The sequence below is a fragment of the Dipodomys spectabilis genome, unplaced genomic scaffold, assembly GCF_019054845.1.
Source record: "Dipodomys spectabilis isolate Male_0828 unplaced genomic scaffold, ASM1905484v1 ptg000146l, whole genome shotgun sequence".
In the NCBI taxonomy this organism is placed as follows: Eukaryota; Metazoa; Chordata; class Mammalia; order Rodentia; family Heteromyidae; genus Dipodomys; species Dipodomys spectabilis.
In genome coordinates, this window is record NW_024870823.1 from 541,115 (window position 1) to 568,767 (window position 27,653).

General features: G+C 47.1%; 1 protein-coding gene across 1 annotated transcript; it reads left to right on the forward strand.

Moving 5' to 3' along the window:
* Positions 1-10,001: 10,001 nt before the first annotated feature.
* On the forward strand, positions 10,002-27,175 carry Plek2 (pleckstrin 2). Its single transcript, XM_042691804.1, has 9 exons — positions 10,002-10,141; positions 18,560-18,724; positions 19,728-19,909; positions 20,516-20,607; positions 20,915-21,102; positions 21,329-21,430; positions 23,095-23,178; positions 25,409-25,487; positions 26,315-27,175. Exons 1-9 carry the CDS (start codon positions 10,100-10,102, stop codon positions 26,440-26,442), a joined length of 1,062 nt encoding a protein of 353 aa, XP_042547738.1. The 5' UTR covers positions 10,002-10,099; the 3' UTR covers positions 26,443-27,175.
* Positions 27,176-27,653: the final 478 nt, after the last annotated feature.

The window sequence follows — 27,653 nt, forward strand, 5'->3', positions numbered from 1 at the left end:
GGGGTGAGAAGAGGGGTTATTGAGGTGGGTCTGAGGAGTAGGTAGAGAGGGAAGGGGAAAGGGCCAGTATAGGAGAACAGTTGCCTAACTCAGCCCTTGGGGCTCCTTGCGGAGGCTGGACACTCCACCTATTTCTTTTCCCAAACCAATCAGGTGACATCTGGAGGGAAAGGATGGGGAGAGCACAAAGGGTGCTCTCCTGCACTGTCTGGGTGGGAAGGCTTGCTTGCTTATCTTTACATCCCTGGCCCGATCAGTTATTTTTATTATTTAATTATTTGTTTAATGCCAGCACTGGTGACTGAACTCAGGGCGTCATGTTCTCATTCAGTGTCTTCCTCTTAAGGTTAGTGCTCTACCACTGGACCCTGCCTCCAGCTTTGGGCCTCATCCTTAGAAAAATGCAAGGATAGCCAGGTGGTGGTGGCTCAAACCTGTGATCCTAGCTACTCAGGAGGCTAAGACCTTGGACGATTTGAAGCCATCCTAGGTAGAAAAGACTACAAGACTCCATCTCTAGTTAATGGCAAGATGCCACATTATAGTCCATCATAGGCTTCTCTTCCTGGCAATATGGAGAGATGTAGTTATCTCCTTGCTGTAGTTACCTTTTCTTTTTGCCTTTATAGAAGACAGCCCTGAAAGAGAGGCCCCCTAGCCCCTCTCTGGATGTCTGAGTATGACTTCAACAAGTAGCCTCAATCATCCAACACTGATGCTTCTACTTCCTACCCTAGGCTCAGTTTCCTCCTAGTCTGCATAAATTTATAGTCTGATAGTCCAGATGTACAAAGAGGAACTGCTGGGCCAGGCCATGATGAGATCATCAACATTTTCACAGACCTACCATGCACCTGGTGCTAAATGCTTTAACATCATTATTTTTGTTTTGTCCTCTCAACAACTCTGAGTCTCAGACTCTTGCACACAGTCCCTTGTACTTTAAGAGTCCTATGATGTTGTTTATTCCTTTGGTTAGTTGGTTGGTTTGATTAGGTTAGCTTTTTGAGATCGGGTCTCACTATCTAGCCAGGTGGACCTTGATGGCCCAATCCTTCTGCCTCAGCCTCCAGAGTCCCACCAGAGCGGCCCACACTTTTTTGTGTATATGTCTTTGCCAGTACTAGGGCTTGAATTCCTGAGGTCTCTCCCTCTTGCTTAACTTTTTTGCTTAAGGCTAGCACTCTACTACTGGAGCTACACCTCCACTTCTAGCTTCTTGCTAGTTAATTGGAGATGAGTCTAGAGATTACCTGCCCGAGCAGACTTCAAACTGTAATCCTCAGATCTCAGCCTCCTCAGTAGCTAGGATTATAGGTATGAGCCACCAGTGCCTGGCTCCACTTTTTTTTTCTTCTAATGTTCGGCTGTTGTCTTAAAATTCTTAGTAATTTTGAATTAAGAGCATATACTTTTAGTTTGACCTAGGTCCTGCAAATTATGCATCTGATCCTGGGTTCAAGATCTTTCCTTTTAGAAGAGTTGAATTGCTTGCTCAAAATCATCTAACGTTTTTTCACTCAAGGTGTTCCCTGACTAGTGGGATCAGTTTTACCTAAGAATTTATTAGTCCCATCTCCAGAGTTAGACGGGTGCTTTCGCGAGAGCAGATCCACAGTCATTGCTATTTTCTTGCATTTCTTCAGTATCCTATCTTTATTTTTTATTTTTTGGTGGTCATAGGGCTTGAACTTCTGGGCCTGGGCCCTGTCCCTCAGCTTTTCAGCTCAACGTGAGCACTCTACTACTTGAGTCACAGGGTCACTTCCAGTTTTCTGGTGGTTTATTGGAGAAAAGAGTCACGGACTAACCTGCCTGGGCTGGCTTTGAACTGCGATCCTCAGATCTCAGCCTCCTGAGTAGCTAGGGATTATAGGCATGAGCCACCGGTGCCAGAGGAATCCTATCTTTAACGGAACCTGAAATTTCTGATCTCTGAATGATGAGATGACCTTCCTTCTACTTGTAGAACAGCAAAGGTGGCAGGCATCTTAGCAGGAACCAAAGGCTTTAGTTGATTGAGACCTTCCACTCACATTAGAACAGAAACTGAATTTTGCACTGAGTGCAACATTTAAGGCGGCATGGGCTTGCGAGGTCTGCTCCTTCACGTGTGTGACTCTGAGGCCACTGCCTCCTTAAATTTTGGATGCCTGGCTCTTCCACTACCTTGCTCTCAGTCACTGCTGGGTAAGTCTGTCAATTCACTGGCCCCTTTGCTGGCCTGTGGAGTGCTTACAGCTCACCATGCTGTTCTACAACTCCAGGTCCTCTTAGGAACTCCTAGTTAGAGCAGCTCCTACATGGGAATGGCAAAACTGCTCAGAATTAGATTTTAACCAGATTTAATTTTCCCATTTTTGAAAAGCCGGTTAGTCCACAGCCACCTTTAACAGGTCCCATGCTTCTTAGTTCTTTGTGAACTAAGAAGTGCTGGAGATGGTCAGGACTGCCTTCACTTCTTTTTTTTTTTTCTTTTTGAAATTGCTGCACCAAGCAACTGGCAGCCCCTCCCATGGGCGGGGCTGGCTGCTGCACAGGCCACTCACCCCGCATGCTTTATGCCAGCCTCAGCATGCAAGTAGGAGGCCAGGCTGAATTGATTGACAACTCACCCAAGCCAATCGTAGCCCTCTGAGTGGCAGACACTCCAGGGCAGCTTCTCCTGGAAACTTCTCCCCAGCAAGAGAGGCTCTTCTTCTCTTAAGGGAGGCTGAGAAGCTCCAGCATTGCCAGCTCACACAGTTGGCTCACTTTCAGATCCACCTGAAGAGATTTCTTCTAAGCTATTTCCATCTAGGTTATGAGAGAGTTCTGAAAATGAGGAGACCTCCAATGAAAAGCTCCTGGGAGCCAGGCACTGGTGGCTCACACTTGTAATCCTGGCTACTCAGGCTGAGGTCTGACTATTGTCTTTTGAAGCCGGCTGGGGCAGAAAGTCCCTGAGACTCTTCCATTAACCTTCAAAAAGCCAGAAGGAGAGCTGTGGCTTAAGTGATAGGGAACAACCCTTGAGGACAAACCAACCAAAAACCAAAAAAAAAAAAAAAAGCCCCTAAGGGATAGGGCCTGGCTCAGAGTTCAAGCTCCAATAAAGGGCTCCCCAAAACAAAACAAACTTTTGGGGATGGATGCACTGCTGACTACTCTTCCTCTACAGAAGACCTTCCATCCCCAGTCGATTTCTGGGCACTTTCAGCGCTGCAGGGAGTAGCTTGGCAACGGGGCAGAAGCTGCGTGCTAAGAGAAAGCACCTAGGGAAGGAGCCCTGTGCAGAGGCTGCCTGCTTTGTACCCGGGGACTGAGCGTGTGTGTGTGTATGTGTGTGTGTGTGTGTGTGTGTGTGTGCATGCCATCAGAGGCTGCCTGCTTTGTACCCGGGGACTGAGTGTGTGTGTGTGTGTGTGTGTGTGTGTGTGTGCATGCCATCAATCCCAAACAACCCCCATGGTTGGTAAGCCTGTGGCCTGGGTGGGTCTTGTTAGGAGCCCACCGTGTGAATGTGCTTCTGATAATCTGCCAGATAGGAGCCTCTAATGTAGGAGGGCAGACAAGCCTGAGTGACTCACAAAGGTCAGCACAGGACACCCCCTCCCAATCTGGAGTTCCTCAGATGTCCCCAGGCAGAGGTTTTGTGTACCTTCTCTTTTTTTGTTTTTTGTTGGTGGTGAGGCTTGAACTCTGGGCCTGGGTGCTATCCACTGCGAGCGCTCTACCACTTGAGCCACAGCGTCACTTCCTGTTTTCTGGTGGTTTATTGGAGGTAAGGGTCTCACAGACTTTCCTGCCCACACTGGTTTTGAACCACAGATCTCAGCCTCCTTAGAGCTAGGATTACAGGCCTGAGCCACCAGCACCGGGCTATTCCCCCTTTTTTACTTGATCCTGCACCTGTATGACTCTGAGCCATTGCCGCCTTAAATTTTTGGTGCAGAGCTCTTCCCTGCACCAAAAGATGCAAAAGGAAAGCCTAATTTCCAGGAATAATATTCAGAGAAGGGGGTGAAGGAAGGAAAGGGAGGGAAGGAGGGATGGAAGGGAGGGGCCCTTATCTATCTCCAACAGGTTGGGTCCTGCTGGCTCACAGGGCTGAGTCATCAAGCTCCGGCTCCACCCTTACCCCCAACTTCCCGAGCTAGGGACCATCTCCTCTCAGGCTGGGTTGTAGGGAGCTAGAAGGGGTGATGGCATTGGTGAAGTAGGGAATCTGGACTCTGGTCCTGGCCTAACCATCATGGGAAGAGTTCTCAAGTTCTTTGAGCTTTCTTGGTAGAACTGGGAGGTGGGGTTCAGGGTGTTAATGTTCAGGGAGGAGTTCTAAGCCAAGCAGTCCTTGGCATTTGTCTTTGGTGCTGAGTTGGGAAGGAGCAGCTGGTCTGGATCTATCAGCTTCACTAAGGTTCACTTGGGAAAGACTTGCTGCAGCTCTCCTGTAGGAACAAGTGAATGAAATGCTAGATGAATGAGTGAATACAGATTTTCCTCATTGATGACGGGGTTCTGTCTCAATATTAAAAATATTGGGCTGGGAGGGTGGTTCAGTGGTAGAGCGCTTTCCTTGCATACATGAGACCCAGGGTTCAATTCCTCAGCACCACATAAACAGAAAAAGCCAGAAGTGGCGCTATGGCTCAAGCCAGCCATAGCGCTAGCCTTGAGCTGAAGAGCTGAGGGACAAGGCCCAGGCTCAGAGTTCAGGCCCATGACCAACAACAACAAAATTCTAAACTGAAAATTCATTTAACACTTACACCTTCCGAACATCGGCTCAACAACACTGTTCAGAATCCATTCTTTCTCCTCCCCCCACCCCCCACCCCATGGTTGCTACTTGGCTGACTTGCTGCTGTGCTCTCCAGCACTTCCCAGCATTGAAAAAGTACTGTAGCAAGGGTGGAACCATTGTGTAAAGCCAGCTCTTGGGGGACTGAGGCAAGAGTATCATCAATTCAAGGGCTATGTAACAAGGCTATCAGAAAGAAAAGCGAGAAAGGAAAGAAAGAAGAGAGAGGAAGGAGAGAAAGGAAAGAAAGAAAGAAGGAAAGAGGGGGTTAAGTGATAGAGCTCTTGCCTAGCAAGCTTGAGGCCCTGAGTTCAAACCCCAGAAATATAGATATATATACATATGTGTGTGTGTGTGTGTGTGTGGAGAGAGAGAGAGAGAGAGAGAGAGAGAGAGAAAAGCAGACTGCATACTGCATATTCATAGCCAGGGAAAAGATAATAACTTTTTATTGAATGCTTATTCTTTTTTTTTTTTTTTTTTGGGTCTGGTCATGGGGCTTGAACTCTGGGCCTGGGCGCTGTCCCTCAGCTCTTGAGCTCAAGGCCAGCGCTCTACCACTTGAGCCACAGCACCACCTCTGGCTTTTTTCTTTTTGCTTATGTGGTGCTGAGGAATCGAACCCAGGGCCTCAGGCATGCAAGGCAAGTGCTCTACCATTGAGCCACCTTCCCAGCCCTGCTTATTACTTCTTGCACCATGGAAAAATTGAATGAGTTGAATCGTCCCGAGTTGAGGACTGGCTGTATATATGTCACCTGAATGGATGCTCTTGGATAAAACAATGAATTCCATGAATTAGGCAACACTTCTGTTTTGTCTTTTGCCTTGCCCATACTACCAGTTTCTTTCTTCTATTCTCCATTTTTTTTTTTCTTTTTTGCCTTTACTCCAGCTTTTTTGCTTATTTTTGCAGAGGTGAGGATTAAGCCCAGGGCCTCACACTTGCATTCTTCCCAGGGACCCCTCCATCCTCAGCTCATTTTCTAAGTGCCTCCAGGGTGTGTCCTGGATATCCAGGTCCTCATGCTCTTCTCTCTCCCCTTCCTTCCCTCCCTCCCTCCCTTTCTTCCCTCCCTCCTTCCTTCTTTCTTTCTTTTTTTTGTCGTTCATGGGGCTTGAACTCTGGGCCTGGGCACTGTCCCTCAGCATTTTAGCTCAAGGCGAGTGCTCTACCACTTGAGCTACAGCGCCACTTCCGGTTTTCTAGTGGTTTATTGGAGATAGGAGTCTCACGGTCTTTCCTGCCCGGGCTGGCTTTGAACCGAGATTCTCAGATCTCAGCCTCCTGAGTAGCTAGGATTACAGGCGTGAGCCACCGGCGCCCGGCTTCTTCTTTCTTTCCTGATCATGAGGCTGAACTTAGTGTTCGGGTGCTGTCTCTGAGCTCTGTCAGCTCCATTTCTGGTTTTCTGGGAAGTTAATGGGGGTTGGGCGCTGGTGGCTTATACCTGTAATCCTAGCTACTTAGGAGGCTGAGATCTGAGGATTGAGATTCAAAGCCAGCCCGGGCAAGAAAGTCCATGAAACTCTTCTCTCCAATAAACCACCAGGAAACTGGAAGTGGTGCTGTAGCTCAAGTGGTAGAGAGCTGGCCTTGAGCTGAAGAGCTGAGCGCTCAGGCCCACTCTACAACTGACAAAAAAAAAGAATTTCATGGGGAAGTGGTGCTATGGCTCAAATGGTAGAGCGCTTACCTTGAGCTCAAGAGTGCAGGGACAGCGCCCAGGCCCAGAGTTCAAGCCCCAAGACAGACAAAAAAAAAAGTCTCATGGATTTTCCTGCCTGGGTTGGCTTTGAACCACGATTCTCAGATCTCAGCCTCCTGAGTAGCTAGGATTACAAGTATGAGCCACCAGTGCCTGGTTCTTCTCCTCTTTTCCTGTGGATGATGTCCTAGCCTGAAACTTTCCCTTCCTGTTTCTCAGCATAGTCCCAGTTCTGAGTCTCTTCCAGAGTGAGCTTCTCCAGCTGGTTGTTCCCAGGGAGCAGGGCTCCACCTGGCCAACATGACATAGCCTGTGCCACTGGAGATGGCCTCTGTTGGTTCTGATGAAATCAGCAGTTTACCAAAAATATCATCCACAGTGCTGGAGGGATACCGTGAGATTAGCGTTCCCATACACTGGTACAGGGACATGACATGGTACACATCTAGTAAGCAGTTTGGTGATAATGATAAAGAACTAAAAAAAACTTGCCTGTTACTGGTGGCTCATGCTTGTAATGCTAGCTACTGAGGAAGCTGAGCTCTGAGGATTGCCAGTATCAAGCCAGCTGGACAGACAGATCTGAGAGACTCGTATTGTTAATTAACCAGCAAAAAGCCTGAAGTGTATTGTGACTCAAGTAGTAGAGTGTTGGCCTTGAGCAAAAAAAAAACTCAGGGACAGCACCTAGGCCCTGAGTTCAAGTCCCACAACCAGCATACATGCACAAAAATAATTTAAAAATGTATATCTGTGGATCTAAAATTATATTTTAGAGCTGGGTATGGTGGTACATGTCTATAATCTCAGCACTCAGGAAGGACTATCTTGAGTTCAAGGACAGCCTGAACTACATAGCAAGACTTTATCTTGAAAAACAGAAAGTTTAAAGAAAAGGGACATTTAATTGAAATGGAAATAATTAAATAGATGAGGACATTTTATGCAGTCATTAAAATTATGCTTTTGAATTATAAACAGTTATTTACCCACATAAGTATTTTTTAAATCTTTTCATGTTCTGTAGAGGAAGCTCTTCTAGACTTGCTCAGCTACCCTCTTACTACAGGACCGTCCTGTCCCTGGCTGCTCACTCCTGCGGGAAGTGTCTGTGTTTGTCAGAACCAGCCTCTAAGTACACAACTCTGTTAGCTTGTATTTTGGTCTCTGGATTTATTTGGACAAATAAATCATATTCATATGAATAAGGCTCCATGTTTTACCTTTCTCCACTGTATCTTAAGTAGAAGACTCTTCTCTAAAGCTAAAGGAATGACTCTCTAATAGTGGAATTTCACACCAGCCTCTGAATCACCTGCTGTCTACCTGAAAGAGCAAGACAAAGTTTGCAGGCTGGAGATATAGTCCAGTGGTAGAATATTACTTAGCATGCATGAAGCCCTGGGTTCAATTTTTTTTTTTTCAAGCAATAGAAGGGTTTTACACACACACACACACACACACACACACACACACACACACACACACACACACACCCTGAATCTGGACTATTTAACCTTCTTTGTCCCCTCCTCCAGTCCCAGCTGTTCAGGGCTGTCTGCTTCCTTCTTTCTCCGTCCTCCTCCCTGTGGTTGAATTGGGCTTATGTCAGTGTGGTTTCCCCATGGGCTACCACAGCCCAGGGAAGGAAGGGGTCTGACTCACACCCTGGGTCTAGTGAGTCAGATAGGGCAGGCTGCACCAGGGATTTCCCTGTGAGGAATCAGGCTCTAGGCTGATGCCTTAACTGGTCCTTGATAGGAGACCTACCAGAAGAGAGGACAAATCTCTCTCAGGTCCAAAGACAACACCTCCCCTTGTCAGCCTCTGGGATGGAGGAGCAGAAGCAACTAGAGAGGATCAGACAGAGCTCCCAACCTCTCCTGTCCTGGGTCTGAGGCCAGCCAGGTTTCAGAGCTGGTCCATTCCTTTGAGAAGCACATGCACTTACAATGTCCTGGAGCTGTGTAACTGGGCAAATTATATTTAAATGCTTGGAGCTTCAGTTTCTTGGCCTGGAAAGCTGAGATAATCAAGTCATCTCATGCAGTAGCTATGCATTAAGCAAAACCTAACACCTACTACTAGAAAGCAGATGGAAACATTATTGTTTTGGACTGGGAGGTCCAAAAGCCAGTGGGCCGTTGCTCTAGCAACACAGTGCCCAAGCCAGGTCTCTCTGGGTCTAAGGGTATGAGGAATGTGCCTTGTTCAGACTGAGGGGCAGCAGTTTGACAGAAGCCCCAGGATAGGTGCTTTGGGAGGATTAGGAGTCAGCTTGGGGGGTAGTTTTGAAAGGCATCCTTGCCACTTCTGGCTTTTTCTGCTCATGTGGTGCTGAGGAACCAAACCCAGGGCCTCATGCATGAAAGGCAAGGGCTCTACCACTGAGCCACCTTCCCAGCCGATCCTATCTTGATAGTTAGTTGATCATGGAATTTTTTCCTTTTTTTTTTTACATTCATTCATTCATTTATTTTTGTGCTGGCCCTATGCTCTGGCTTGGCTTTTTTTTTTTTTTTTTTTTTCTTTTTCAAGACTGGTATTCTACCTTTTGGGCCCACTTCTCCTTCTGGCTTTTTGCTGGTTAATTGAGGATAAGTCTCATGGACTTTTCAAACTACAATCCTCAGATCTCAGTATTCTTAGACCCTAAGATTACAGGTGTGAGCCACCAGTATCCGGCTGACATTTATTTTTATATAGCATTAATATAATATTGAAATAGATTGAGTTCCTTGGTATCTTCTTAAAATTTCCCCCTAATGTAAGAACCCTTTCTTTCTTTCTTTTCTTTCTGTTTTTTTTTTTTGGGTCCGGTCGTGGGGCCTGAACTCTGGGTCTGGGCGCTGTCCCTCAGCTCTTCAGCTCAAGGCTAGCGCTCTACCACTTGAGCCACAGAGCCACTTCTGGCTTTTTTCTTTTTGCTTATGTGGCGCTGAGGAATCGAACTCAGGGCCTCATGTATGCAAGGCAAGCGCTCTACCACTGAGCCACCTTCCCAGCCCCTCCCTTCCTTTCTTTCTCCCTTCCTTCCTTCCTTTCTCCCTTCCTTTCCCTCCCTCCCTCCCTCCCTCCGGAGGCTGTGTTTTGGGCAGAGGCCCTGCAGCGTGTGTTGGCTCCAGCACCTTCTGACTTTTCCTGCCCGGGCGCGCTCTGCTCTGCCCCACGGCCAGGGCAAAGTTCTCAGTTCCACCCTCTCCCGGTCCCCCGTCCTCCTCCTCCTCCTCCTGGGCTCGGGAATGGTTCCAGGTTGTGGAAACCTTTTCAGGGATGCACGGGACTCCGAGCCACCCGTGGACATCCAGCACGGGGCTAACTAAGGCTGGGCGGAGGGAGCGGGCCGAGGCCGCGGCGGGCGGCGGGACGGGCACCCCGCCCGGCGGGGGCCGAGGCGCGGCGGCAGACTCTGCACCCCGAGGACTGACCTGGGGCCCTGATCCCCTCCCGGCGGGAACGCCGCCTCCGGCCCGGGAGGCCGCGCTCTCCCGCCCTGGACGCGTGCCAGGCAGGCGGGCGTCTCCCCGCCGCGGCCGAGCCGCTTCCTGGGCGCCCTGGGCGCGGGCTGAGCGCGCGAGGATCGCGGCCGGCGCGCCTGGCGTGGGACATGGAGGACGGCGTGCTGAAGGAGGGCTTCCTCGTGAAGCGGGTGAGTGTCCCCGAGCGTCGCCCCCGCGTCCCCCCGCCCCACCTGCGGGAGGGCACCGCGCGCCCAGCTCGGGTGCTGCATGGGGGGGGGGGGGCGTCCGTCTGTCGGGCTGTGTGCCCGCGGGGACCACAGGGTGGCACGTCGATGCTGGCACCAAGGCAGATTCGGGGGTACGCGAGGGAGGGGGACCGGCAGCCGCCAGGGTGATATTCCCAGAGTGGTCTGTGAACTTTGTGGTGCGCCTCTCCCCCCCTCCCCCCCAGACAGACAGACAGACAGACACACACACACACGGAGCAGTCCCCAGTACACACACACACACACACACACACACACACATGAATACCATGACTGAGAGGCAGGGAGGAGGTGAACAGGTACAGAAGTGCAGTTGGAAAGAAAGAAAACTTCTAGTGTTTGGTTTAACTCATTGGGGTAACTATGGCTGCTAACCATTTGGTGTATATTTTAAAATAGCATTAGAGACTTTTGAGGTGGCAGATCTACCTGTTATCCTGATCTGATCATTACAAATTGTATACATGTATTGAAAAGTATATGTATTGATAGGTACAAATAGTACGTCAATTTAAAAAGAAAAATAAAAAAGAAATTATGAGTTGTATACTATTTACATACATTGGATTAAAGCAAGGAGTCTGTGTCCTATAGTTTACCATATGGGAGGAAAGAGAAATACTGTTGTATCTTTTTTCTTTTCTTTTCTTTTTGTCCATCATGGGGCTTGAACCCTGGGCACTGTCCCTGAGCACTTCAGCTCACTCTACCACTTGAGCCAAAGCACCACTTCCGGTTTTCTGGTGATTGGAGATAAGAGTCTCATGGACTTTCCTTCCTGGGTTGGCTTTGAACTGTAATCCTTCGATCTCAGCCTCCTGAGTAGCCTGGATTACAGGCATGAGCCACCGGGTCCTGGCTTGCTGTTGTTTTTTTTAGACAGTCTTGCACATTGTCTTGAATAAACATCCCAATAGCCTTTTTGCCAAAAGGCAAACGAAAGCCGGAAAACTGGGAGAGATTAAATGACTTGCTCTGGGTGATGGAGAAAGTCAGTGGTGGAGCCAATAGCAAAGCCCCTCAGGCTGACTGTGCCACAACCTCCTCCGACTCTTTTCCTAGCCACCAAGTACCATGTACAGTGGGTATTGTTACAGATGAAGAAATTAGACAGGGGTTAGAGGGTCAGACAGATGCGGCAGCGTGTCCAGAGCTAGTGTGACATGGCATGAGAACTCTTCAGTCTTTCCCTATCACCTCACGTTGCCCACCCAAAGCAAGGGTCCAATCAAAAACAGAATGTCTAGCCGGGTGCCAGTGGTTCACGCCTGTAATCCCAGCTACTCAGGAGGCTGACATCTGAGGATCATGGTTCAAAGCCAGCCCAGGCAGGAAAGTCTGTGAGATTCTTCTCTCCAATTAACCACCAGAAAACCAGAAGTGGTGCTGTGGCTCAAGTGGTAGAGCATTTGCCTTGAGCTGAAGAGCTGAGGGACAGCGCCCAGGCTGAGTTCAAGCCCCACAATAGGCAAAACAAACAAACAAACAAGAAACCCAGGTTATCTGGGATTGAAGTAGACAGTGATTGAAAGAGCAGCTGAAAGAGGAAGTTAGATACTTTAAAAATTATTTTTAGGGCTGTAGCTCTGTGGTAGAGGCTTGCTCAGCATGCATTGAGATCCAGGGTCTGATTTCTAGCACCCAGAAAAATAACTTTAACTTTGATGTTAACTCAAACTTTCACTTTGATAAATTTGGGCCTGAAACTTTTGACTTTCCTGACTTTATACCTTTGAGAGATAACAAGGGACAAAGAGACCATCCCTCTCACACACTGCCTCACCTGGTGGCCTGCTCAGCTTCATCAGCCGAAAAGGTTCAAGGCATGTTCAGATTCCACGTCCGCTTTATGTTGCTCCGTATTTGATTAGGAGGAAAGGGGTAGTTTGCACAAAGCTATGAGCAAGGAGGGTAAGAGGCTGAGGCCAGATCAAGGTTCAGAGTGGATATAAGCCTGTCCACAATAGCAAGCCCACTCTGTGTTATCCTGAGTGAACTGGAAGGGTCCCTTGGGGGCCTGTGGCGGGTGCTGCACCTCAGAATGACAACAGGTGAGGAACTTCTGCCGCTTCTCACTGTCTTGTCGCTTGTAGGGTGATGGTGTGAATTTTGGTTTATTGTTGGTTGCTGGACTCTGGTTGGGGGTCTGTGGAAGAGTGGAGTTGACTGGAGATCAAACCCTTCAGATGGGGGTGTGTGGGTCTCCTCCTGCACCCCAGGAGATATTTGCATGACAGTTACAGGGCTAATGGGTGCAGGGCCAAAATGTGGACAGGCAGGGAGGATGGGCATGTTCTTCTGCATGATCTAGTTAGGGGATCCAGGATGCAGACAAGTGAGGCAAGTCAGCAGGTCTGTCCTAAAGCTTATGGAAAAAACAGGGCTAGGCTGAAACCCTCCCCCTCAATGAGACAAACCCAAAGGGATTTAAAGCCTGACCCAGAGGCAAATGGAAGCCAGACCCATTCCCGCCCAGTGCCGGAGGGAGGCTAGCCCCAACACCCTTGCTGTGGTCACTAACTTCTGATCCATCTATCACTGCTCTGTATCTCCTTTCCTCCCAGAAGGAACAGAAGTCCTGTCCATGGGAGAGGTTTCAGGGCTGTAATAGCAGGAGTAGGAAGGTTTGGAGAGTTTATAGACTAGAGGTAGGACAGGCCTGAGCTGGAAGCCAGGAAACAGAACAGTTATCAAGGGGCCATGCTGGAGTCAGGCAGGCAGAGGCATGAAGGATTTGGCTCTTAATCTGGTCCAGACAAGAAAGAAACCAGCTCCAAGCAAAAGGCAGGAAGCTCAGTGGGTTTGGCTCTCTGGGAACGAAAGGGCAGGAAGCCCAGTACAGTGGGCTGGACTGGGTTGGACTGCTCTGCTTGGGAAGACAGCTGCTGGCCTCATAGCTCAGAGCAAAATGATGCTTTGCCCTGAGAATTGCACTGGTAGGTGTCTACCTTCAGGAAGTACTGTACAAGCTTGATGAACAGAATGCTATTTATAAAACTGGAAATACAAACATGACCCTTCAAATAAGCACATGATTAGTTAGATGACGGTTATGCATATAGTAAAAGGGCTTATAGTACTAGAATCTAAACAGTAAAAAGATACAAGATATGAGTAAAAGAAAAAACATAATAGAAAATACACAGAAGGGGTTCTGAAGGTTGGAAGTTCCAAAGGCCAGGTGTGGGCAAGGCCTTGTTCAGCACTTCTGAGACTGGTCAGGAGAGGTTTTACCTGGCTAGCTTCTGGTGCTTGCTGATAATCTGGGTATTCTTTGGCTTATAGATCCATTGTTATATGAGCACATGATTGTCATCTTCCCATGTATTTCTCAGCATCTAAAATTTTCCTCTTCTCTAAGGATGTCAGTCATATTGCATTAGTGGCCAGCTCTATGTGATTTCATCCTAATTTGATTACATCTGCAAAGATCTTATTTCTAAGTGTCACATTCACAGGTAGGTTAGGACTTTTTTTCTTGTCGTTCATGGGGCTTGAACTCTGGGCCTGGGTGCTGTCCCTCAGCCCTTCAGCTCAAGGCGAGCGCTCTACCACTTGAGCCACAGCACCACTTCTGGTTTTCTGAGTGGCTATTTGGAGATAAGAGTCTCACAGACTTTCCTGCCAGGGTTGGCTTTGAACCATGATCCTCAGATCTCAGCCTCCTGAGTAGCTAAGATTGTAGGTATGAGCCACCAGAGCCCAGCTAGGGAATTTAAAGTTCATCCCATAATCAATGCCATCTCTGTCTTTCTTTTTTAAATCTTGGGTAAGGCCTTCTTGGTCTCTATTTCCTCCTCTTTAAAATAGCTACGTAGGAGGCTGAGATCTGAGGATTGTGGCTTGAAGACAGCCTAGGCAGAAAAGTCCATGAGACTCTTATCCCCAATTAACTACCAAAAAATCCAGAAATGGAGCTTGTGGCTTGAGTGGTAGAGCACTAGCCTTGAGTGAAAAAACTAAAGGACAGTGCCCAGGCCCTGAGTTCAAGCCCCAACACTGGCACAGAAAGAAACTCCCACCTATTCCATAGTCTAGCTTGTGTACTTAGCACAGATACGGAATTATCAGGTCAAGGGATTTGAATACATTTATGAGTGTCATCAGCTCTTTTGAATTTGCTTCAGACATATCAAATCATCTGTCATTAACCTTTTTTTTTTTTTCTTTTAGTCAGTCTTGGGGCTTGAACTCTGGGCTTGGGCGCTGTCCTTGTGCTCTTCAGCTCAAGGTGAGCGCTCTACCTCTTGAGCCGCAGTGCCACTTCTGGTTTTCTAGTGGTTTTTTGGAGATAAGAGTCTCACGGACTTTCCTGTCTGGGCTGGCTTTGAACCACGCCACTCAGATCTCAGCCTTCTGAGTAGCTGGGATTACAGGCGTGAGCGACCAGGCCCGGCTGTCATTAACCTTTCTTTTCAAACTTCTCTCCTTTGCTGTCAGCCTTCACTACTTGCTCATTACCCATTCTGCTCTGGTGAGTCTGAACCATGGAGATTTCACTGAGGATATTAAACAAGCCAGGAATCAGGGTGCAGCTAGATAATCAAGCTGCAGTGTTACAAAGCTGGGGAGGAGGTGGTCCCATAGAAATGCCCAGTGGCTCTGAAGCGGGCATCATTCCTATCAGAAGATGTTGGATACTTGTCCTTACTCATTTCATGGCTTGGCTGTCAGAAGAAACTGTACCTCTACTGCTGCCCTCACCAAAGTTTCTAATTTGCCATAGAGTATCAGTGCTCTATGCTTATGATTAGCAGAAGCTTGGTCATCTCTTGTCTCCCTAAGTACAAGGGATTCCTAAAAGTATAACATTTTGTCCAAGAGAGAACACCACCGCTATGCTGTATTTATGCTCGCCATCTGTTGGTTAGATTCTCTCCCCCTATACCTCAACTCCCTTCCTCTTCTCCCTATTGCATTAGGGTGCTAGGGCCACCAGAGTGAGATGGAGCAGCTTCCTTTCTTGTTATACATCAGAAGTCAGTTTCTTTGTGTTTCAGAGGCTGGAACTCAGATGGCTCAGATCAAGGTTTAGAAAGGTTTGATTCCTCCTGGGGATTTTCCTCTCAGTTGCTGATGGCTTCGTGCCTGTGTTTGCAGTCTTTTCTGTGTCTCAACACATCCCTAGTGATGTTTCTCTGGGCCCAAACTCCTCTTCCTTACAAGGGCAGCAGTCCAGATTGGACTTTGGCTCTATTTTAACTTAACTAACTCTTCAAAGTCCCTATTTTCTTTCTTCCTTTTTTTTTTTGTTGGTCATGGGGCTTGAACTCTGGGCTTGGGCACTAACCCTCAGCTCTTCAGCTCAACTCAAATGCTCTACCGCTTGAGCCACAGCGCCACTTCTGGTTTTCTAGTGATGTATTGGAGATACATCACTGACTTTCTTGCCTGGGCTGGCTTTGAACCGTGATCCTCAGATCTCAGCCGCCTGAGTAGCGAGGATTACAGGCGTGAGCCACTGGTGTCTGGCTTCAAAGTCCCTATTTTCAAATACAGTCATATGCTGAGTTTATTGGGGTTACAGCTTCAGCATATCAATGTAAAGGGGCACACAGTTCATTCTACAACACTTAAGTTTTATTTTATTTAATTAATTAATTTTTTTTTGGGTCCAGTCGTGGGGCCTGAACTCTGGGCCTGAGCTCTGTCCCTCAGCTTTTCAGCTCAAGGCTAGCGCTCTACCACTTGAGCCACAGCAACACTTCCAGCTTTTCTTTTCTGCTTATGTGGTGCTGAGGAATCGAACCCAGGGCCTCATGCATGCAAGGCATGCGCTCTACCACTGAGCCACCTTCCCAGCCCAACACTTAAGTTTTAAGGGTTAAGATAATTCTGCTCTCTCTTCTCCCCAAACCAACCATGGCTCCATCGACTCAGGGTGTATTATTCTCTCCCTCCACCAGCTACAGCTTTGTATGCCAGCAATCGACTGCCTTAAATCTGTGTGAGTGTGTGTGTGTGTGTGTGTGCGTGTGTGTGTGTGTGTGTGTATGAATATTGGTTCTGGGACTTGAACTAAGGGCCTGGGTGCCGTCCCTGACCTTTTATGCTCAAGGCTAGGACTCTACCACTTTGAGCCATAATGCCACTTCAGCTTTCTGAAGAGTCTCAGACTTTCCTGCTCAGTCTGGCGTCAAATTGCAATCATTGTATCTCAGCCTTCAGAGTAGCTAGGATCACAGGTGTGAGCCACCAGTGCCCAGTCTGCCTTGAATTCTTAAGCACCCAGACACCCCAGACCAGCCAAGTAGGGTGGTTGTAGGAAATGGGGACTTGGGCCTAGATTCTATGGGTAGCTGTAGAGAGCCCTAGTAACTGAGGAGTCAGATCCCAATCTTTTTTGCTTCTTTAAACTTGTGTGCATGTATCAGGTAAAATTGTCAACCTCAGGCTACATCTAGATTCTCTGTCAGGAAGAACGCTGAGAGAGCATGCTCTAGTCAGATTGACTTTGTTACAAGCTTTGTTTGGTTGCCATAGTAAATTCTGCTTGGGTTTAGATCAGTGCCCAACAAAGCACAGTAGTGTGCACACACAGCTCTGGTACAGACTGGTCCTTCCACAACTGATTGTCTAACCCCTCACAGTATAGGCCAGGCATGGAATAGTCACAGCACTGCACATGTGAGAAGGGATGGAAATGAGTGAATTAGGGGAAGTCTTTGATGTGGGTAAAGTGCATCTCTTAGGATTGAAACTGTATCCTAAAGTGGAAAATATGCCAAGGTGCTTTTCTTTTGTTTTCTTTCTTCCTTCCTCCCTTTCTTCCCTCCCTCCCTCTCTCCTTCCTTCCTTCCCTCCTTCTTTCCTTCCTCCTTCCCTCCCTCCCTCCCTTCTTTTTTTTCTTTCTCTTTCTTTCTTGTACTGGAATTTAAATTTGGAGACTTAAGCTTGCTTGGCTTGTTTGCTCGGTTGACTGACATTATACCATTTGAGTCATACCTCCAGCTGGCTTTTTTGCTAGTTATTTTGGAGATGAAGTTTATTAGACTTTTTTTTTTTTGGCCTAGACTCACTTTACACCATGATCCTCTGAATCTCAGCCTCCCGAGTAGCTAGCATTACAGACCTGAGTCACCAGCTAGCATTACAGACCTGAGCCACCAACACCTAAGAAGGTTTTTTTCTGAGTGTGTGCCAAGCTCATTTCTTTCTGATCACTCCATAAACTTTCCTCCATCCGCTGGTCTGTTCTAGAAAGAAGCTCTCTGCCCATACCCAACTATCTTGAATGTTTGCTTCATGATTCACTTGGGAATCCCCCCAAACTACCTTCTAATACTTGCCACTGTTGATTAGGTAAGATTATGAAGGCCCTTAGTACTGCAATGCAGTCATAGATCAACTTTCCAGATAGCTCACATATTTTGACTAGTAGCAATTTCTCCAAGAATTATATTTCAACGTGAAAATAAAGCACAGGTACAGATTAAAATATATACAACAGAAAAGTGGTAAATAGGGGCTGGGAATGCGGCTCAGTGGTAGCTTGCCTTGCATTCATGAGGCCCTGGGTTCGATTCTTCAGCACCACATAAGCAGAAAAAGCTGGAAGTAGTGCTCAAGTAGTGGCTCAAGTGGTAGAGTGCTCACCTTGGTCTGAAAAGCTGAGGTACAGTGCCCAGGCCCAGAATTCAGGCCCCATGACTGGCAAAAAAAAAAGAAAAGAAAAGAAAAGAAAAGTGGTAAGTAAATTATACATTCACATAGTGATGACTGAAAAATATATTTTAGGAAACTTAATTCTGTGAGACAGTGCTCAGCATGAGAACACAAAGCTAAAAAATATAGATATATGTAATATTGTCCTAATTAAAAAATCATAAAGTAAAGGCAAATGGAAAAAATACAAGAAGAAAATACCAAATATTAGTGATGATGGCTGTCTTCTAGTAGCAGATTATAGGGAGTGATTATTCTCTTCCTTATATGTTGCAGTTTAAGACTTATGACAAGAAGTTACAGACTTTTTGTTAAAGAAGTAAAGTGGTTAATATATGAGAGGCCCTGAGTTCAATCCCTAGCTCTACACACACACACACACACACACATACACACACACACACACACACACACACACACACACACACACACATTTATAATGGGAGAAAAATCAAACAAAACAAGTCCAATAGGAAGTAGAAGGTTAATGCCAGAGGTTTTGGTTACATCTCAAAAGAGATGACTAAGAGAGAGAGCCAGATTCAGATTAAAGCACTGTTGGACAGCTGTGTCCCTGTAGAGTCTGGTTGCTTGAGTAACAAGATTCCTCTCCCTGCTTGTAATTTTCTCCCCTTAACCACCTCTCCTCTTGCTTTCTTTCCTGTCTGTCCATAGGGCCACATTGTCCACAACTGGAAGGCACGGTGGTTCATCCTTCGGCAGAACACATTGCTGTATTACAAGCTTGAGGGTGGTCGGAGAATGACAACCCCCAAGGGCCGGATCCTTCTGGATGGCTGCACTATCACCTGCCCCTGCCTGGAGTATGAAAACCGACCAGTAAGTGATTGATTCTACTGTCTAACTTTCTGTCCAAGCTGCTTCTCCTGGATCCCGCCCCCCACCCCTCTTTGGTCTCTTCGGGGAAGTTGGGCCATGGAAAGAGCTCAGAGATGTAATTGAATGATTTACGTTCAAATCCTGGCTCTGCCACAAACCATGTTTGTGACTTTGGGCAAGTTGTTAAACCTCTCTTAGCTTCCATTTGTCATCTAAAAAATGAGATAAAATGATTGGGCCTGAATATCTCACATGATTTGATGAGGATCATGAAAGTTTTTTTGTTTTGTTTTGTTTTTGTTTTTTGGTCTGGTCCTGGGGCCTGAACTCTGGGCCTGGGTGCTGTCCCTCAGCTCTTCAGCTCAAGGTTAGCGCTCTACCACTTGAGCCACAGTGCCACTTCCAGCTCTTTTCTTTTTGCTTATGTGGTACTGAGGAATTGAACCCAGGGCCTCAGGCATGCAAGGCAAGCGCTCTACCACTGAGCCACCTTCCCAGCCCGATCATGAAAGTTTTGATCTGTTACTAAAAACAACAACAACAACTTCATAACTGCTGGGTACTGGTGGCTCAAGCCTGTCATCCTAGCTACTCAGGAAGCTGAAGATTGAAGTCAAACCAGCCTGAGCAGAAAAGTCCATGACACTCCTATTTATTAACCAATTAGTTTAAATCTCTTAATCAGCAAAAAGCTAAAAGGTATATTATGGCTCAAGTGGTAGAGCACTAGCCTTGAGTGGAAAAGCTAAGGGACAGGGTCAAGATCATGAGTTCAAATCCAGTACTGGTACAAGAATTAAAAGAAAGAGAGAAAGTCTTTCTTAGGAGACCACATATATCCAGTCACTGGATGATTTCCAGATGAATCTGTAAGGATCCATTGTTGGCAAGGGGCTTGGTGTATATGGCTTGGATCAACTGTGGCTGTATCATTTCTCCTGCCAATAGTCTCTTTCCTGATCTGCTTCATGGTGCTATTCTGATTGGCTATCTCTTTCCACAGCTCCTTATTAAGCTGAAGACCCGGACTTCCACGGAGTACTTCCTGGAGGCCTGTTCTCGAGAGGAGAGGGACGCCTGGGCCTTTGAGATCACAGGGGCGATCCATGCAGGGCAGCCGGGGAAGGTGCAGCAACTCCACATCCTGAAAAACTCCTTCAAGCTGCCCTCTCACATCAGCCTGCAGTGAGTGCCCGGCCTGCCTGGCCCCTTCGCCCAGCCTGGCCTCAGTGCAGCCTACTGTGTATGCTGTGCTTAGCAGAGGCATTGCAGGAAGAAACAAGGGCTCATCTCATCGGTCTTGTATGCTCCATATATAAGTAAAAATGAGACAAGATCTGCCAGTGGCAGCAATTGTGCCATAGAGAAGGAAAACCAGGCAGGTGGAGATGAGACTGTAAAGGAATTTCCATCGTGGAACCTCCCCCCTCCCTCCCCTCCCCCCCCCCCCCCCAGCCTCATCTCCAGGCAGGTGGCCCTATAATTACACCTATCAGACATGTGGAGTGAGTTCATTCCTGAGCTCATAAAATTCCAAATGCAGCACTATAGTATAATCTTGGTAGGATACTTGCTTTGGCTCTGAGTCCACTACTAAGCTGCAGGCAGGTGAGGAAGTTGCTTCAGGGAAGGGTGGATTTCCAGAGCTGTGGGATGTGGAGAATCCCTGGAGGAGTTTAGACTGCATGCAACAGCCCATAAGGAACCAGACTGAGTGTAAAGGAATCAGTTTCTCACTTGTAGTTGTCAGTGTGATAAGGGTCTCCTCTCTTTCACATTCCTTCCATATAGTCGTATTGTGGACAAGATGCATGACAGCAGCAGTGGAATCCGGCCAAGTCCCAACATGGAGCAGGGAAGCACCTACAAGAAGACCTTTCTGGGTGAGCCCACCTGTCCCAGGGAGATTTGGGGCCTGGTGATGGAGAAGAGATCGGGGCATCAGCCAAGAGTCTGACCAGGCTGTATTGAGACCAGGGTTGCCTGATGAGCAACAGGTTGGCTTGACATGGCCACATGGGGGTATAGCTGTGGCTCTGTGTAGCTGCTATGGCCCCCATCTGCACTTGGATAGAGAGGTCTGAGGCTTTCCAGGAACTTTCTGTCAATAAAGTCATTGACCAAGCCCTGTAAGGAGGTGACTGGGCTTGCAGCCTCTGTCTGACAGGTGTTTCCCTTGCCCTGGCACAGGCTCCTCCCTGGTGGATTGGCTCATCTCCAACAGCTTTGCAGCAAGCCGTTTGGAGGCTGTGACTCTGGCTTCAGTGCTCATGGAGGAGAATTTCCTCAGGCCTGTAGGAGTCCGGAGCATGGGAGCCATCCGCTCCGGGGATCTGGCTGAGCAGTTCCTGGATGACTCCACGGCCCTGTACACTTTTGTAAGTTAGGGATGGGCCCTTCTTGCTACTAGGACACAGGGAAGGAAACAGGAAGAGGAGAATGGGAGGGAGTGTACACGGTGGCGGGGAGGGGCCTAGGGTGTAGGGCACAGCTTTACCCCAAGGGAGCAAGGGGGTTCTATATTGAAGAATTCCACTTTCCCTCACAGTCCCCATACCCTTGGCCTGGGTGTCTTTGGTGACAAGTCCTCTCCTTTCCCTCTAGGCTGAGAGCTATAAAAAGAAGATAAGCCCCAAGGAAGAAATTAGTCTCAGCACCATGGAGTTAAGTGGTACAGTGATCAAACAAGGTTATCTAGCCAAACAGGTATGGCTGCCTTTGGGAGGAGAAGATGGACAGTGGGCACATTTATGGAAGGTGGGAATGAACCCAGAGGGGAGACAGGGACTGAGAACACTCCTTGTCAGCAGAATCCACAGGAAGCGGGTCAGAGATGTGTGTGTTCGCTCCCCCCCCCCCCCATACTAGACACAAAGGTTGCTCTAGAAAGACTAACACACATGTAATTATCACCTAGAAGAGTGACTTCTGCATAGCTGCTGGATTCACATGTTGTTACCTGCTTCTTCTCTGCTCTAAGATTCTTTACCATCCATATAGCTGCCTATCTACTGTGTCTTTCTTCTGGACCTGAGAAGGTCCTTGCTGAGGGAGGCAATGTGGAGCAGGAAAGGGTGTGGAGAAAGGACGTTTGGGATATGATATGATATGAGGCAAAAAAGAAGTCAGTCTCCTTTCTCTCTCTCACACACACACACATCAATATCTTATGCATTTTAGATTATATCATACACTAAAGCTAATCATTTCCTTTTCTGGTTTAGAATGCTGTAACCATTTTACTGTGTATGTGCATACACATGTAACACACACAAATAAAAATGCACCATAGGTTTGTTTTGGGGCTAAGTTGACCCTTACAGGGTTGGTGCATTGGGTTCAGGTGGACCCATAAGCTCTCAGTCCAGTTGACACCTGCTTCTTTTTTTTTTTTTTTAATTTTTTTCATTTGGGGATTAAACCCAGAGCCTTGCACATGCTAAGCCAGTGATTTACTTCTGAGCCATTGCTCCAGTCCCATCCCTCTCTTTCTTAATGCCCCAAGTGATTTTAGAGTAATGAACCCCATTTCTTCTGGTGCTAACTCTCCTTAGCTTTGTTAACCAAATGTATTTTTTTTTTTTGGTCGGTCATGGGGCTTGACCTTTGGGCTTGGATGTTGTCTCTGCGCTCATCAGCTCAAGGCAAACTCTCTACCACTTCAGCCACAGCGCCACTTCAGGTTTTCTAGTGGCTTATTGGAGATAAGAGTCTCATGGAGGGGCTGGGAAGGTGGCTCAGTGGTAGAGCGCTTGCCTTGCATGCATGAGGGCCTGGGTTCGATTTCTCAGCACCACATAAGCAAAAAGAAAAAAGCTGGAGGTGGCGCTGTGGCTCAAGTGGTAGAGTGCTAGCCTTGAGCTGAAGAGCTGAGGGACAGCGCCCAGGCCCAGAGTTCAGGCCCCACGACCAGTCCCCCCGCCACCAAAAAAAAAGTCTCATGGACTTTCCTGCGTAGGCTGGCTTTGAACGGTGATCCTCAGATCTCAGCCTCCTGAGTAGCTAGGATTACAGGTGTGAGCCACTGGCGCCCGGCTCAAATGTATTTTTTTTTTTCCCTCTTGTCTGAGACCAGGACTCAGAGCTTCTATATGATGCTTGCTTTTGCTCATTGGCTGATGCTCTACCACCTGAGCCACACCTCGAACCTTGTGAGATCCTGTCAGGCAAAGGGGATCCTGTCAGGCAAAGGCAAGGACATGTCACTGAAATCCTTGCCTTTCCTGCAGGCTGTCTTTAGAATGTAGTCCCATTGGGACCTGCTGGATTGTTGGGATTTGGCAACAGGTAGATGTGTAGAAGCAAGCAAAAAAAAAATAATAATAATGTAGAACTATCACTAGTTAGTTTGAACCATTTCTTTGTTTCAGGGGCACAAAATTAAAAACTGGAAGGTGCGTCGCTTTGTTCTGAGGAAGGACCCAGCTTTCCTGCATTATTATGACCCTTCCAAAGTGAGTACTGTGCACTCCCCTGGGGCTGCGCACCTTCCAGCAGAGCAGGCTGGGCCATGCTTACTTCCTGATTCATGTCTCCCAGGCACTGTCTTTCCTCCCACAGGCAAGATCCTCTTTTCTCCTGTCACAGGGTTGCCTGCTCAGTGAGTGGATTCTTGTGTGCCCTTCCCCATTTCCTGTGGGCAAGGGCCTTCACATCAGAGGAAAAGCATCTTTTACCTTCCACAAAGCCTGCTTTTTGGAGGCTGATGGTGAGACTCAGAAGTGGTACTTCTCAGACTCCCTTCATTTTCTGTCCAAGGATCCGATGGATTATGCCTCCCTCAATTTCTGTCCTTACCTTTCACTGTGAAGTTTCTTTTTTTTTCTTTTCCTTTTCCTTCCCTTTTCTCTCCTCTTTCTTTCTTTCTCTTTCTCTTTCTTTCTCTTTCTCTCTCTCTTTCTTTCCTTTCTCTCCTTCCTTCCTTCCTCTTTCCTTCCTTTCTTCCTTCCTTCTTTTCTTTCTTTTTCTTTCTTTCTTTCTTTCTTCTTTCATTGTTGATTATTTGGCTTGAACTCTGGGCCTGGGCACTGTCCCTGAGCTCTTCAATTCAAAGGGAGCACTCTATCACTTGAGCCACAGTGCCACTTCTGCTTTTCTAGTGGTTGATTGGAGATAAGAGTCTCATGGACTTTCCTGCCCGGGCTGGCTTTGAACCATGATCCTCAGAGACCTTGCCTCCTGAATAGCTAGGATTACAGGCATGAGCCACTGGTGCCTGGCTTGAAGTTTCTGTTTATTATATAATATTTAATCCAGAAGTCACTTATTTTTTTGGTACCAGTACTAGGGCTTGTACTCAGGGCCCAGGTGCTGTCCCTTAGCTTTTTTTTGCTCAGCGCTGGCACTCTACCTCTTGAGCCACAGCTCCACTTCTGTATGTTTGCTAGTTAATTGGAGCAATCCTAGCTAGTCAGGAGGCTGAGATCTGAAGATTGTGTTAAAGCCAGCAGGGGCAGGACTGGCCATGAGACAGTGAATAGATGGCAGTGCCCTTGTCCCTAAGTCTTCAGTTAGGAAGTTCTAATCAAAGCCAAGAGCTTGCTAAGGCCCCCTGAGACCCTGTCAGGCTGAGAGAATGGTCATTTAAAGCCAACTTTTGTCTCCTTTCTGAGGGTGCCCTCCTCTTCTTCTGAACTTGCCCTCCCTGGGCATCTAAGAGGCATTTCTGATACTGTTAACTGCTTTGTTTTTGCGCTCTCTTTCTTGCTTTGCTCATGTCTCAGGATAAAACTAATGATTAATTGAAGGAACTCTGGGGCCTGAGACACCTTATATGTAAAATTGCTTGGAATCATCCAGATATCATAAATCACAGCTTTGTGTCTGGCAGTTTCAATGTTCAGCAATATCTGTTTTTCAGAAATAAGTACTATAATCACTTTTTTTTTTTGGCTGGTTGTGGGGCTTGAACTCTGGGATGGGGTGCTGTCCCTCAATTTTTCAGTTCAAGGCAAGCGTTCTACCACTTGAGCCATAGTGCCACTTCCAGTTTTCTAATGGTTTATTGGAGATGAGTCTCACGGACTTTCCTGACTGGGCTGGCTTTGAACTGTGATCCTCAGATCTCAGCCTCCTGAGTAGCTAAGATTATAAGTGTGAGCTACCTGTGTCCAGCTAGCACATTATTATTCTTTTTTTCTGATTGGTAGTAAAAGGCACCTAAGGATTAAGCAAAAAAGCTTCTCTTGGGGCTGGGAAGTTGGCTCAGTGGTAGAGCGCTTGCCTTGCATGCCTGAGGCCCTGGGTTCGATTCCTCAGCACCACATAAGCAAAAAGAAAAAAGCCGGAAGTGGCGCTGTGGCTCAAGTGGTAGAGTGCTAGCCTTGAGCTGAAGAGCTGAGGGATAGCACCCAGGCCCAGAGTTCAGGCCCCACGACTGGACCAAAAAAAAAAAAAAAAGCTTCTCTTGGTAGTGTGCTCAGCCTGAGTGTTGAAATTCAGTTCCAGGAATGCAAAGCAGACCTGGGGTTGGCACTGTTGTTACTGGCTTTGAAACAAAGAGGCTCAAACCTCCTCATTGGTATTATGATTTGATCACATGATGCTGGCGTTCAGCCTCATCTCTCTCTTACAAGTGACCTGAAGTGATTTGTGTAGCAGGCCTGACAAGATGGTTATGAGAGGGTATGGCCCTTCTCTCTGTGTGTTCACAAAATCCCTAATTAGGTCTCTTTCCCTCTGCAGGAAGAGAACAGGCCAGTTGGTGGGTTTTCTCTTCGTGGTTCACTTGTGTCAGCTCTGGAAGATAATGGTGTTCCAACTGGTAAGGTGCAACTTTGGCCCTGGCTTGAAGATCTAGGTGGCTTTCCTTCTGTAAGGAGAGACAGAGCTTTGGGAGCCAAGTAGGGCTTCCCTCTGTGAGACATGAATGGTGGGAGTTTTGAACCATTTTCAGAAATAGAGGAAAGAGCATATGAAGCATTCTAAGTGTTTTGAGATACAATTAAATAGCTAGGTATACCTATAATACCAGCACCTGAGGTGAGTCTGAAGCCATCTTGGGTTACAGAATATGACCCTGACCCCAAAGAAGCTCCCAAATGGCCTATCATGCCCAAGTTCAAACCCCAGAAGCCTCGAAAACCAACCTCTAAGAAGGTTATGCTTAAAGAATGTAACTGAGTAAGCCTTGTTTCCCCATCATTTCTACACAGGTGGCCCATAAAGCTTCCACTTAACAGTTAAGACTTACATAGTGCTTTAACATGAACTAACACTTTCATGTGTTATCATACTAATTTCACAATCATCAGCGGTGGTAGGAAGACAGTATTCTTCCCCATCTTAGGGATGTGGAAATTGGTGTCAAGTAATTTGAAACCAAACACAAAATGCTTACTTTGAACATATCACTCTTCAACTACAACTGTAAGTTTGTGGCTAGCTCAAGGTAAGTTAAGAGGCTGTCCTGTCCAGCAATGTGGAAGCCTTAAATTGCTGGGGAGGGAGAAGAGGAAGGCATTATCTCTGGTGGGATGCCAGATTCTACCCAATTTGTATGTAAGAAGCAGAGCACTTCATTGTTTTTGTCTAGTTTCAGCTGCTTCCAGCCGAAAGTAGATATTTAATCACTTTTATTTTTCTGCATAGGGGTTAAAGGAAATGTCCAAGGAAATCTCTTCAAAGTGATTACTAAGGATGATACACACTATTACATCCAGGCCAGCAGCAAGACTGAACGAGCAGAGTGGATTGAAGCTATCAAAAAGTTAACCTGACAAGGAAGAACCTGAGTAGGACCAGGAGTCCTCCCAACTCCCTCCTACAACAGAATGCAGACACGGATTTCCTGGAGAATGCATATTGTTGACTGCGATTCAGGACTGGGGATGTGGCTCAGTGGTAGAGGGCCTAACAGGCCTGAGATGCTGGGTTTGATTTCTAGCAATGGAAAAGATGTTAACACTGTACATTTGCATTGTTTTGGAGACTGCTCAAGATGTTGCTCAGATGACAAGCTGCGGTGGTGCCATTTCCTTCCCCATCTACCCATTATCAACCTGGAAAGCTGAAACAGCCATTAGGTGTTGCATCTTGATTCTTGCCCACCAGGACAGTTGTGTCCTTAGGCATTACTTTGTTGGAACACTAACACTAGCCAAGCTGTAATATTAAATAAAAATAGTGTCAAGGTGGCTGTCTCTTAAATTATACCGACAACTCCTATCTCCTTTGGAATGAATAAGAATCAACATTTCTGGCTGTTATAACTGGCTGTACAAAGTCTGTAGTTTTCAAACATTTCCCAAATCCCTATAGCTCTGTGTAGTATGCAAGCTGGCTACAGAAATATTTCAGGTAATCTGTCACCAAGACATCATCTTAAAAGTTGGGCTGCTGGCAAAACTTTGAAGAGAGGACATTGTTTTGTTTTAGAAAAAAAGCTTGCATAAGTACTATGAGATGTGGAAAGGAAGTCATGGATTCACCCAGAGAAACTTGTCATACAAAGCCAAATAAAACCTCAAGCAGGGCTGGGAAGGTGGCTCAGTGGTAGAGCGCTTGCCTTGCATGCATGAGGCCCTGGGTTCCATTCCTCAGCACCACATAAGCAAAAAGAAAAAAGCCGGAGGTGGCGCTGTGGCTCAAGTGGTAGAGTACTAGCCTTGAGCTGAAGAGCTGAGGGACAGCACCCAGACCCAGAGTTCAGACCCCACGACCTGACCTAGAAAACAAAACAAAACCTCAAGCAGTTGGGCACTGGTAGCTTATGCTTGTAATCCTAGCTACTGAGGTCTAAGGATTGGTGTTCAAAGCCAGCCCAGAAGTCTGTGAGGCTCTTAACTACTAAAAAAGCTGGAAGTGGAGCTATGGTTCAAGGGGTAGAGTACTAGCCATGAGCAGACCCTGGGTTCAAGCCTTAGGGCCAGTAGAAAGTTTCCCATGAGATGTAGATAGATTTAGAGCAGGAGTTTTCTTAACAGGCAAA